This window comes from Elgaria multicarinata, chromosome 2 (genome assembly GCF_023053635.1).
Source record: "Elgaria multicarinata webbii isolate HBS135686 ecotype San Diego chromosome 2, rElgMul1.1.pri, whole genome shotgun sequence".
Classification (NCBI taxonomy): Eukaryota; Metazoa; Chordata; class Lepidosauria; order Squamata; family Anguidae; genus Elgaria; species Elgaria multicarinata.
The window spans coordinates 108,623,444-108,637,384 of NC_086172.1; the positions used below are offsets into that span (position 1 = coordinate 108,623,444).

The following is a 13,941-nucleotide window of genomic DNA, read 5'->3' on the forward strand; positions in this document are numbered from 1 at the left end:
TGTGCCCAGGCTATTTGTTAGCCTTCAAACTGAGGTTTACAACTATCCTATGGAGAGCAGGCAGCACCTTGCTAGATGGGCATTTCAACCCATCTAGCAGAGGCTTCGGGAGGGGGAGGGAAGGAGGGTGTGGCAGCCATAGGATTTATCCTATGGCTGCCGCCCCAGTCTCCTCCCCACCCGTGGGAACACTTCCCTTTCCTCGTTTCCATGCTCTGTTTTGCAAGCATAGAGAAGTAGCCACACAGTTCTCTCCATGCCAGCTATGAAGGGGAGGGGGAGAAATCATGGTTTCCTGGTTCCCATCTCATAGTCTTGTCTATGAGCTCAGAGCCAGGAAACCTAACAATCCTATCATTGCCCAGACATTGTCTAGGGGACATAAGATTGCTCCGTCTGACTAGAGCTTTCAAAAAGTGATTCTGATTGTCACAGGAGTCTTTAGGGAACATGACTGTCAACAATCTGATGTACAAAATAACTTTAATAGATGTACAAGGATGGCCAACCGACCAATATACAAAACTCACAGATATCTAATATTAATGCCCTTGCTATATTTGAGTACATGCACTCCAGGACAGTGAAACTCAACAAGCATATTATAGTGCTTGACTACTTGTGAGGAAGTCAGTTTGTGTGGAAACATACTCTTCCAGCTGGAGAAGAAGGTGACCCTAGAGAACCTCCTGAACTAGTACTGGAGTAAGTGAAAGGACAGTATTGTTTTCTTATTTCTTCATGTAACTGTGATTCACTTGGTATATATTTCTCAGAAAGGGCCTGTGCTTCTGTGCTAGGGAATTTTGAATAACTGAATTAGTCAATTAATCACAATATTTTCACTTAAATTTAGAAGCCAAGCTACCCAGCAACATCACTGTCAATAGAATACCAATCCATATCTTAAAAGTTGAAAAAGAGATTCAAGGCATAAGGGAAAATGCATCCTTCATATGAAAGGAATAGGCTAATTCATCAAAATTATCAGTTACTCACACATACATAAATAACACAGAGAAAGGTATTAGGCTTACCTTGAAATAAAAATGCTTTGCTGGCATTATGCAGTCCAGACACCTGTGTAACTCCAATAGTCATGTTGACAAGATCCAGTTCTGTGATAATATCAATTTGTAAGTTGGGGTCCATTCCAAAGCCTACAACTAATTTAAAAAAAGGAGATTGAAGAAGTCAGTTTTTAATTTTAAATTACAATTGCTACAGACTCTAGGCAATCATGGAAACTAATACATCCACACACCCATTTTTAACAGCACTTGTCCTACAACTTAAAAACAATATTTCACTGCATTAACTGAAACTGAACTCCCATCTTTCCAGATTTTTACTGTATTGGACAGGGCACAATAAAGTACAATTAATGCAACAATATGACATGATAAGTGAGCCATGCACATAAAGATGAACAACCTGAAGATAAACATACAGATTAGCTGAAGAACGTTGTGAGCTATTGGACAAGCAATGAGTGTACTTAATGAGATATATTATTATTGAAGATTAAGAAGTCTTACACAAACACTTACAATCCACTAAAATACTTCAGTAGTTCATATAATACTAATCACATTTCTCCTTTAGTTGGATTATCCAAGTATTTGGATGTCATTTGGACAAATACCATTATACTTTGCATTTTCTAGCTACAGCTACTACTGCATATGAGGGAGGGTATTAGCTCATATCCATCCATCATGGTGTGGATGCACTATGTTGGTGCAATTCATTGGAAAGCCAGCTTGTATTTGCTCAAGTAGGAATCATGTGATGCAAGAGAACTGTGGTATATGTTCCATAAAAAGGAGTCAAGGCACTGCTTCATTCAAGCAAGCAGCACTATCAAAGGTGATATCAATCATCTGTTCAGCCAAAAAGGTCTTCACATCTGCACAGGTGCCACACATGAAGAACTTTGGACACCAGAAACTCAAACTCCTGAAGACTTTTTCTTTACCCACCTAACTTTAGTTTTGTTGAATCTACTGCAAATTCCTGACAATGCAACTGTCTCACTGGGGTAAATACAAGCAAACAGAGTTATGATCCCTATTTAAGAAAAAGTAGAAAGATTTGACAGCAAAGCTTATTCCCTGCAGAAGAAGCTGTGGTGTCACTATCCTGACTCAATTCTTTTACTTGGCCAAAGGTATCACTACAACAATCCTGTAAAATTATCACCATTTTTTGGTGATATGAACAATTATCACCAGTATTATCACCATTTTGCAGATGAGAGTCTAGGGTTGAACGACCATGACTAAGGCGATCCAGTTAGTTCATGGCTAAAGTTATACTTTAGCTAAGATATCTTGGTTCATAGCTTAAGCTGCAATCCTATACCCAGTTTTCTGGGAATAAGCCCCAGGAATGAGACTTAGGCCTTAGCTAGACCTACTTGAAAGTCTGGGGGAGAGGAGGGGAGACCTCATGTTCCGATTAACGCGAGATCTCGCCCCCATTTACACGTAAGGCACGACGACCTCAGGAAGAGAGGCATCGCGCCTGCCATTTAAAAAATTTCTTAAAGGGAGAGGAGCGCATGAATGGTCGTGCACAAAGGTAAGTGTTTTTTTAAATTTCATTTCATTTCCCCACTCCCCACCCACCCTAACCCCGATGGGCGCAGCTCCCAGCGAGGAATCGTGTTGAGCCGGATAAACCTGCGGAAACGGGCCACATGCTTCGCTGTCTCGGGCTCAGCCTGAGACTGTGGGAAAAGCAGGCCCAGAGTGTTTGGCTGTATCCCCGGGCAAGGGAGAGATGATCCCTCTCTGATCCCGGGATCCCCTGTGTGCACAGGGAAGATCCCAGGGTTTGCCCCGGGATTTAGCCTGGTCTAGCTAAGGCCTTACTTTTCAGGAGATATGAACAGAAATGTGCTGTTAATCTATTAGCCACTAAGCTACATTAGATCAGAACACATACTCTTGGGAATGGCTCAGATAGTGTTATGGGGCCCGGGCACCCTATGCCACCATTTATATACTAAGTAGAGAACAAAGTTCCACACACAGACTCACCCTTCCGGATGTAAATATCACATGTGCACCTCCTCCTACACGTAACTTATCTGAGCCTCACTGAACAGTCTCAATGCAGCTTTAGATGTGTATCCCCATCCAGATTTACCTGATTTTTGCAACAAGCAACTGGTGACTCACAACTAGAGCTAAACTAGAATCTTTATTTCCTGAGAAATGCAAACTAACATGGCTTATTTGCCTGCAAAATTGAATGCAATTTTGGCTGCTGCCGCCCCAACAAATTCAGTGGCAATTTATTTATTACATAACTATATTGACCAAAACCCAAAGCTCTCTGCACAGTTCACAAAAAGTAAAACCACAAGTACAGCATAAAAATATAAAAGCTTCAAACTACAGTATAAAAAACCTAGCAGCAATGCAGAGATTCAAAATACAGTAACAAATTTAAAACAGCAGAGCTAAAAGACTAGAATGCTAAAATTCTTGGGAGAACAAAAAGATTTTCAAGTGGTGCCAGAAAGAGTACAACATAGGCACCAGGTGAAGCTCTCTAGGGAGCTCAATCCACAGCTGGATTGCTATAGCAAAAAAACCACTTGCCTCACTTCCTTTGGTAGGGGCTTCCAGAGAAGGACCGCTGAAAATGATCTTAGGGTCCAGAGAGGTACATATCGGAGGAGATGATCTTTCAGATGATCCAGCCCCAAGCCATTTAGACGTTAAATGTTAATACCAGCACTTTGAATTGGTAAATGAGGGTAGGATGTGGCACCTGGTAGATTCCAGGGAGACAATGCAGCCCCCAATCCCCAAAAGCTGCCCACCCCTGGTTTAGCACAACACGAATAAGTAGGATCAAGGTTCATGAGCGGTTGTTTCTGTACAGCTGGGCGGAGAAGCTCAGAAGCTTTCACTTTTGCTTAACAGCACTTTGTCATTGTGTCCAGACCAAAAACAGGTGGTTAGTTTCAAACAAGACAACTTCAAACCAAAGTTACTGAGGTTCTCTTGTTTAAACTATAGTTGAGATTAACCACAGTTTCAGAGCCAGATGACATCCATTGCACATTCTGGTTAATCAAAAGCAGAAGCTTTCAAACTCCTTCTCCAGACCATGAGCGGGAGAGGGGGGGGGCTAAGTGTCCGAAGCTCACTGTGGCTCATTCACAATAGTAAACTATAGTTTAGCTTTAGTGTGATGTGCAATCACAGCCAAATAAAATTGCTCTGCAGGTGATTCAAATACCATACTTTGATTCAATCAGGTCAACAGACACAGGAACAGATCAGCAAAGCTGGCTTCTTACAAGGGAATATCAGCACAATGAATTGTGTAATATGACATATGATGTATTATGGAAATAAACTTTATTTCTAATGATTTTTCTCAATGATTTTATTAGAACTATAAACCAAGGGGGGAATTCCAGCCATGAAATGAATAGTAAAACTGCAACTGTTTTCAATGCATTGCAAGTTACCCAACTATTTAAAGAGTGTGTACTGACTGTGTATGCTTGATTGCTACAATTTCCCTTTGTTCTTGGAGGATTTGCTTCTTTAGGATTTGTGTGACCAGGAACCATCATTATATGGCTTTTCTAAAGTCTACTCTATTACAGAGTACCTTTCATTTCACTTACCTATAAGAATACATATACATACTAGAAAAGCATTTTTTGCATATTCTCCAATTATGTAGAACAATATTTCAACAAAAACATGGCTCATAAAGGCCAACTCACATGTTTATTTTTACAACAAGGAAATTAACTTCTGTATCAGGAAGAAGGAGGAAAACAGGTAGTTGTGCAAGTGGTTCTCTGCGTTACTATGCACACATGATGAGCTTATAGGATATCTGTGTTTTACCAATAAAGATATTTATCCTCATGTCAGAAAAAGACAACAATGTGTGAAGAACCACTTGACTTCCATGTTAAAACAAAAAACAGAAACTAACAAACAAAAAAGAATAGATCAGGATGCAATCCTGTGTATGTTTTGGACAGAAAGAACTCCTCTAACTCCTAGCATGGGAGTTGTAGGCCTTTTTCATCTAAACTTGCATAGGATTGCCTCTTAAGTAAGATATACTATATAAGAACAATTAGATTTGAAGCCCACTTTAGAGATTTCCCAGCACATCAGACCCTACGCTTCCACCTTATGTATGCTTGTAGAAATTCCCATATCTGCATTACCTAGACGAAATAATCATATCTGAATGTGTCTCAAAATGTACGGAAAGAAAAATATTAAAAAGATTTCTCCTTTTAATCTCACTCATGCATGGAAAACAAAGTCAGAGCTAGCCCAAGGCATTATGGAAAAATCCAATTTGCTCTTCCCCTCCCCACCATACAAATTTAACAATAAAATAACTGACAATTTGGCACCCTTTAAGAGCATTCAAAATCTGCTGCCTAAAGGAGTTCTTAATAGTAGAACAAGTCCTTTGGACAGCAGCTTGCAGGGCTTGTCTCATTACTACAGGCTCCAGAGAAACTATTTTGCAATGTAACTACACTTTGATAGAACTATTCTTTAGTCCATTCACGGGAGTACTATATACAATTCCTCAGACAAAGGCAACAGTTTGTGCAATCCTCAAAATAAAACTTGCTATTTGCATCTTGTGAATAAAATTGGTCTTTTCAAATCTGCTGGTAACTCATCCTATCTAAACACAAAGTTCAGGTCCGTATATTCTGCATCACAAGACTGAAAAACACTGCAATGATGTGACATCACACACCACAAACCTAGGTGTGGCTTCTGGACCAGGACCATATATTTGGGTGCTGGGGAAAAGACAGGCCATGCAAGTGATCAATATCACATAAAAGTCAGCTCAGCTTAAATAAATGTTTCAAAAAAATAATAATGCACTAATGCTGCAGTATAAAAGTAGTGTGTGAATTTTCTTGATAGTCCGTATTAACTGACTTTTAAATCTCTTGCAGGCTTCATTCTGAACAGATGCTGAGAAGACCCACAGACATGCCTTTGACTTTTCTTACAGTCTGGTACTGCCATCTTCAGTTACTATAACTAAGGTCTATAATGAATGGCAGGCTGGGAAGCGGGCTGGGGGGAGTGGAATGCTACATTACACAAAACAGGACGCACCTGGGGATACAATTTTTTTCTTCCAGACCTGAGCAATAGTGGCACCTAAAGATTTATGCTGGTGCCAGGCAGTTTATCGCGCAACTTCCCCATGCTAAAAATTCACTGAGGATCTAGGAACAGCATAGAAACATATTGCCAAGAAGGTGGCACAGAAACTCAGTAAGATGAGGGCTCAGGGGCACAACCACTGAAAGAAGGGGAACAGGGTAGGCAGTAGGCTAAGAAGTAATGAGTGGGGAGAAAGGGAGGAAGGAAATAGGAATAGAGGCAGGAAGTTGGGGGTGGAGAAGAGAAACACTTCTGTTGAGAGACCAGCTGCTTCTGGATCTCCCTCAACTGTTGCCTAGTGGCAGTCATTCCAACAGGCTGCAGAGCAGAAGGATAGAAGAGAAGCAGGGCTATTCCATCACCTCTGCTGAGAGACCAGCTGCCTTTTGACCTCCCATAACTGTCACCTAGGGCTTGTTTATACACCCTGCATACCTGTCGGGGCTGCGCAGTTGTTTAAATGACGTAGCCGCCAACTTTCAACCACAAAACTGTGCTTTTCGCCCCCAAAACTGTGCTTTTTCGCAGAGTTGTTTCACCGTGACTTTTTCAATTGCTCTGAAGCATCCCAGGCACCCAGGAAGCGGCAACTCATCCTCAAAGTCAGTGTGCTTCTGCTCTCCGTTCAAAATGGGGCAAAAGTTTTAGGGACACCTGCAACACCCCCACCCCCTCTAAATCTGATTCTCTCCCCCACTGCTGGGGGGAAAAAAGATGAGGCTCCAGCTTCCTGCCATGTAACTCTATTGCTGCTTTGCGCAGCAGCAATGCTGCAGGGTTTGGGGGAAATGGAGAGGCAAAGCGGCATCATATAGACACAGTCCTAGTAGCAGGCATTTCATCAAGCTTCCTAAACTCTTTCCACTCCAGCTGATCATGATAAGAACTGGCTTACTTTTCCCCTTACCCAACTACTTCTCCAATATCTTGGTGTCCTGTTTTAGAGGACAAGGACTGCTTTACTGCTGATATTTGTAAGCCAGTCTGAGAGCATTAGGGGCTAAAGAGCAGGATGAAAATATTTAAATAAATAAATGTACAATATAAACAAAGGAGGCTGGAGAAAACTCAGAACAAGGTACAAATGGAAATAGGAATGTGTACTGTTGTTGAAAAGTGGACGATCTGGCAATAGACCTCCCAAGTTAAGGTGAGCCTAAATTTTATAGATATGGGTCAGTTAGCTAGTCAAACTGCAAGTATTTAGTGGCATTTAACGTATCTACATAAGAATAATTTTGATCTAGATAAGATTTAGTCTATAGTTTGTAATTTAATAACCAAATATCCCAATCCAAAACATAATTAAGAGGTCCTTTAAATGCTTTTCTGTGTGTGAGCTACCCCTATTTGCTAAATCGGGAAAAACGATCACATGTCAGGGTATACATCAGGAAACAGGGCCAGTCACACACAAAAAGGCAAGTTACAAAAGGTATGTTGGCTTTCACAATAGCTGCTTTGTAAGTTACCATTCTTTATGTCATCCTTCCCCAACTGGTGCCCTCCCTCCAGATGTTTTGGGCTACAACTCCCATCATTTCTGATCATTAGCCTTACTGGGTAGAGCTCCTAGGAATTGTAGTCCAAGGCATCTAGGGAGCACCAGGTTGGGAAAGCCTGCTTTATGCAGATCTTAACTAGAGTGGGCCAAATACACAGACCATCATTTTTATATGTTTCCTACATGCAGGTTATATTCTCTATAAAGAAAATTGTAATGATGAAGCACCCTCTTAGTAACAAGGTCAGGTCTACTGAGTTATGAAGATATGATCACCAACCTATGCCTCTCTCTCCAATTAGTAACAACAGTATTCTCAACATCAAATAAGCTCTACAGCAGGGCACTAATATTCTGCCTTCACATTATTCATTTTTTCTTTTACTAGTTCCTGATTTTGCATGCGGACATACAAAAACCTTGGGTTTTTAAACAAATTAATAATTAATCAACACAAAACCCGCAGTTTTTGTCGTATAACCAGGTTTATTTCCCTCCCTGGATTCTCAAAGACTCCTTCTGAAACCTTAAGGAAGAGCACAGACAGCTATCCAGTACCTTGAGGCTATACATTTTTCTTCCTATAAATTAAAAAGAGCCATTATTTGGGAACAGTTTCCGCTAAAATTAGCACAAATCACTGGGTTTGATATTTTGTTCTAATCCCAACTGGATTAGAAGACTTTCAGTTACTTCTTCACTTCACCCCAATTTATTTAATTTTGCAAAGACAAAGAGAAAACTTTGACCATTAATGTTAAAGGCACTATGGTCTTTATTCACAGGTCTGACCTAGAGAAGTACGGTGGTCAATCCTCTAAAAAATCAATTTGTATTACCAGCCCCTAAAAACAAGTCACCTTATTGTGTTTTTATCAGCCATTTGGCAACTGAAAGATGACTATAGAGCTTTGGGTTAATGTATGCAAGCCCACAGATATCTCATAGATAAACCCAGAGATAACATTTTGTGGCAATATACACATTGCACAGGAGAAATTTCAGTTAAAACATACTTAATAGAGTTAACCATGCTCATACAACATTTGCTATTGAAAACTACTATGAAACCTTTCCAAACATCTTGATCTGACAACAACCAATGGGCAAAGGATGCTCACCAAGAATATCCCAAATGCCTTACCTCAGAAGGCCAGTTCAAATGTAACATTTTGCAGTAATTTTATAAGTGAGAATATTTCATCTAACTGTAAAATCCATGCAATTTATTCATACAGAGTCCTGTGACTTTAAGGCCTGAATGCTAGCTAGATCTGGTTCCCAGGATACAACTCTGACCAAGTTTCATGGGTGACCTATTCAGAGAAGGACACACACAAACCCATTCAAGGTTAACCACTTTCAAGTCCCAATGACTGTAATAAGAGCGGGCTACATTAATGCTTTACTCTCTCCCATTGAAATTAATGGAATTTGTAAAACTGCTTAATGTTGTCTAAAGACTTTTCATGTGGGCTCATTACCCCTGTAGCACTTTTGATGTAAAGTGTTTAACACAGAGCATTGTACCAATGGCCTCTCAAAATTGTGGGTAGAGAAATTGTGAGGGACAATTTCAGTGAATTTCTCCAGAAAGAAAAATGCTCAAACAGTTTCTCAGAGGTAGCATTCACCATTAGCAGTGCCTGTAGCTTAGCTTCTTTCTTCCTTCGCAGTGCCAATAACCAGTATTATTGAGGATATTGTGTGGGTGTGTGGGAGATGCAAGACAAAAATGGTGGAGACAGTTTGGCAATGGCCAAGAGTACAGTGTATTTTTTTCTTTCTATTATACATCTTTCCATTGCTTTTCAGTCTCCCAGCTGCCTACACTTCCTGATCCGAAAAAGCCCTATAGGAGGAATTACCTCATCATGCTAAAGACTACCCAGGAGATGAATGTACAATGAGTCTGGACTCTCGCACACACTCCTTAGCCACCTCATAAGTAAGGTAAGCACAACAACACTGAACCCAACCCATGAGAATTTCTCCAAAATTTCCATATTTGAATTTCTTTTCAAAAGCAATTTCTTTTCTAGCAAATTGAATGAGAATGATCAAAACATGTGGAAATTTACAGCACAGCACTAGTTTTACAAACTTTTGCTCATCTTTCAATATACCAGAGAAGTAAGCTACTTCCCATTTGACTATTGAAAGATTAATGCTGGGATGTAGGGACTATCCAAGATGATAGTGACTTTTCACATGCAGCTATCTGTATGCAGGTGCAAGCCCAAATACCTACTTGACCATATTAAACTGTTCCCATCAGCCATCCTAGGTATGGACGATGATATAATCGGTTGGTCTTTCAGTCTTAAATTAGCCTATTTGGGCATAAAATACAAGCTAGACCTGGCAATATTTGTGCTGGATTACCTGCAAAAGAGATATTTTGTTCAAATACATCTTTAAGGAGTACCAGCCTAATCCTTAAAGGTGTTTTACTCCAAGATGTAAATGCCTCTAAATTAAATGCAATTTACTAAGTATTCCTTGTACTGCAGCCTTTAAAGCAGCCATCACCAATCAGGTTCTCTCCAGATGTTTTGGAGTTCAACTTCCATCATTCCCCACCCAGCATGACCAAGGATTAGGAATGCTGGGAGTTGTAGTTCAAAACATCTGAAGGGCATGAGATTGGAAAGTCTGCTTTGGAAACTACCTGAGATAAGGGGTAACTATCACAAATTACTATGTTAATTTCAGCTCTGGAAATGCTATCTAAGAAAAACTATGTACGTAGATATACTTCCTTCAAAATCATCTAAAGCTAGGAGCATATTTATAGGACTCTGAACAAGTGTAAATAGAACAAAAAAAATGAAGAAAACACAATTACTCCTGCTTATATTTTCTCTACGCAATGGGATTTGTTTAGCTTATTTTTTACAGGACGTTGTCCAGGTTCCTCCTAATTGCACATGCAAGCTCTACGGCCCTAGAGAACTGTTCTGATTTAGACACCCTTTTTAATTAAGATGGCCCTCACTGCAAAGGAAGAGAGAATATGGAAAGTAATTCACATACATCCCTCTATTCATTCCGGCTTTCAACATTATGATTAAGTTCCTCTAAAAAGCAATCTGCTCCAGTTAAGTCTCATTTAAAATGTGTTCCTATATTAGCATGGAAAATAGGTAGCTAGAGAAATCTATATATGACAGAGGCTTCCCTCTCCTTGCCCCATCACTTTATAATATAATGAGTTTGTGCCTGAGAGTACTCTGGCAAATTGCTGTTGTGAAAGCCAGAATTAGACAGAATGTTCCTCCAATATGTGAAATGAAAGGATTAAGGAAAACTCTGTACTCCTCTGCTGTCTAGGTCAAAGAAATCCTCAGGCACCTGATCTTTGTCCTCTTCTAAAGTGAAGTGTAGTGGGCTTCCCTAAGGCTTTCCTCTGTTCTAAATCGATTCTGGTAGGTTCCCTTAAACTTTTCTTTATGGATCTTTTTTTGAGTGAAAGAATAGATACTTGGGGAGACCGAAAATGAGCTGGTGGGAAGATAAACTCATCTTGGGGAGGTAGGAGAAACTGAATGCCCAGAACATTCAAAAGTCAGTCAACTGGAAGGGTGGGATTTCTTAGCCAAAGCCTTGCAAAAATAAGAGCAAGATTTGCTTATCCAACACAGCTCCCTAAAGTGGTAGTAGCCACTTTCAGGCCATTTAAATGAGCTAGGTAGGATCGCTGCACTGGATTTCAAGATCTCCAGCAGACCTTATTTCCCCCTCCTCCCGGAACAGACATGCTGTTTCAGTATAAAGCCAAGCTTGCTGCTTATCCATGAGCTGAGAAGACAATAAAAGAGTGCCACCCATGTGCAAAGCCAAGAAACAGGCAGCCCGTTTTTCCGGGAGAAGAAATCGCTAATAGAATAACCCTAACCTAAATCCTTTTTTTAAAGAAAAAGAAAAGAAAGAAAGAAAGAAAGAAAGAAAGAAAGAAAGACTCTCCTTTCCTTGCGATCCCCCCCCCCGCCCAGAAATGTTATCTACCTATGGCAGGTAGAAGTCACCTGCTTTTTCCCCCGCTGTGCTAACAAGAAGGGAAGATGAATCCTTAGCTGGTGCTTGCCTCGTACGATTATCAAAGGCTTGGCAAAATTAAAAACAAAACAAAACCCTCTAGGTCAGATGGTGGGCGAGGGGGAGCGATACGTTGTGGATGGGGGGGGGGTTTGCAGCAATGACTGATAAGCATACACAGCCCTCTCCGCTGCCCCGCTCCCTTCCTCGGCATGCCCTTAGGATAGAAGCAGCGGTGCTTCCTAAAACAGATTTCCTGGGGTGGGGTTTGAGCAGGACTCGCACGGTCCTAAGAGAGCGGCGGTCATTACAATGCAAAGTTTCCGAGTTCCGCCTTGCAAGCCGCGGCAAAAGAAAAAGAAGGTGGACGGGGGTAAGATAGCTGCGCCCTCGGGTCGCGTGTCCCCTTTTGATCCTGCGAGGCATTCAGCATCTTCGACATCCTGCACCGCCTCTCCTCTTCCTACTCCCCAGCCCTTTGGCTTCCTTGTGCGTGCGGGTGTGTTTAATCCATGCCGCCGCTTTTCTAAGATATCAATTGCCATTTTAAAATGATGATGATGATGATGATGAACACCCCACCCCTTTCCCTCGATCTCCTTGAGGGCGGCTGTCATTCACTCTCACACAGCGCAATTTCTGGGCTAACTCGCGGGTGAGAGTAATAGTGGTCCCTGATCCACTTTCAAGAAAGAGGAGCGAGAGAGAAAGAAAACAGCTATAGAAAGGAAGGGAGGGGGATCGGATCCTCCACAACGTCTATTGTCTTTGCAATAGAGGCAGAGAATGCGCGGTTATTCCTATTGATGTATTTTGGTTATTAATAACCTCATGTCCATTGCAGGCGGGCAGTCCCTTTGCAAAGATGCCTCTTGGCAGCTTCACACAGCCTTTCCCGGGCGAAGCTGGGGCGGGGATCCCACCACCACCACCACCCCTCTCCCGTCTTACCTGTTCTTGCAGCTGCCAGGCAAACCCAAACGCCTATAATTACATCCATCTGGGCTGGTCGCGCTGTATTCCCCGTAGAGATCCCGCACGGCAAAGCCTGGCTGCAGTTGTCTTTTGAGCATCAGAGCCCTCAAACTTGAAGCGCTTGTTTTGCCAGGGCTTTGAACAGGAGAGAGCGAGAGAGAGAGACAGCGGCACCACCACCACCAGCGGCCAGACCTGCTACCCTGGAAGAGCCCACGTGCTCTCCGTGGGGATGGTGCCCGGCTCAGACGGCCTTTTCCCGTGGGGCTCCGCGGCTCACGCCCAGCCTGACGTTCAATCTTTGTTCAGCTCTTTCTCCGTCGACGCCCCTGCCGCCTCCAGTTGCCTCCGCCAGCCGCTTGGAGAGCGGCACCGTCAGCTCATCGGTTGGGTGGTGGATCCCCCTCTTGGAGCCTAATGGATTGGTCTAAACCACTACTACCCCCCTCCCTCCCCAAAGAGGGAAGCAAAGGCATCTCTGAAAGAACCGAGCAACTAGGATGCTGTCCAGACATCTGATCAACTTATTCAGAGAAGGGAGTCTGCTGCTGCTGCTGCTGCTGCTGCTGCCATCCGTCTTGAGTAATAAGGGTACGCAGAGAAAAATAGCATCGCTTTACTGGACCTGCAGTGCAATCCTGGATATGTTTACTCAGAAGTAAGCCACACTGGGTTCAGTTGGACTTACTCCTAGGAAAGTGTGTATAGGATTGCAGCTCTTATGAATCTAGAAAACGGTGTTCTCCCCCACCCCACCTCCAAACGCACAAGCTTTTTCTACCTCCATTTGTATATGGACTTCCAAATGAGGCTGACCCTTCATGCATCTGATGCAAGGGACTCTAATCCATGGAAGCTTAAATTGTTAGACTTCAAGGTGCCTTAACATACATACATACACACACACACACACACACACACACCCCACTCCCGGGAATATACAATGAGTCTACACCCGAGACCAAATTTCTCCAGGATGAGGGGGACAGGTTAGAGGTCTCTGTCATCCTGCCAAGTCACAAGACGGATTTTACTACACAGCGGTTGCTGATTAGTGCCTTCTAGGAGGAGAGCTTTCTCCGCTGTGGCACCCCGGTTGTGGAATGAGCTCCCCAGAGAGGTCCGCCTGACGCCTACACTGTACTCTTTTCATCACCAGCTGAAGACCTTTTTATTCTCTCAGTATTTTAACATTTAATTTTAAGTTAAATTTAAATTTTACTGTTCTAA

General features: G+C 42.1%; 1 protein-coding gene across 2 annotated transcripts in view; it reads right to left on the reverse strand.

The window, feature by feature from the left end:
* The window catches only part of NELL1 (neural EGFL like 1), a 564,084-nt gene extending 551,026 nt beyond the window's left edge, over positions 1-13,058 (reverse strand). For both annotated transcript variants that reach the window (XM_063117360.1, XM_063117359.1), the window contains exons 1-2: positions 12,688-13,058; positions 1,038-1,166 (exon numbers count right to left, since the gene is read on the reverse strand). In XM_063117360.1, the coding sequence (XP_062973430.1) occupies positions 1,038-1,166; positions 12,688-12,736 (178 nt within the window). In that variant the 5' untranslated portion in view covers positions 12,737-13,058. The remainder of the gene's footprint in view (positions 1-1,037; positions 1,167-12,687) is intronic.
* Positions 13,059-13,941: the final 883 nt, after the last annotated feature.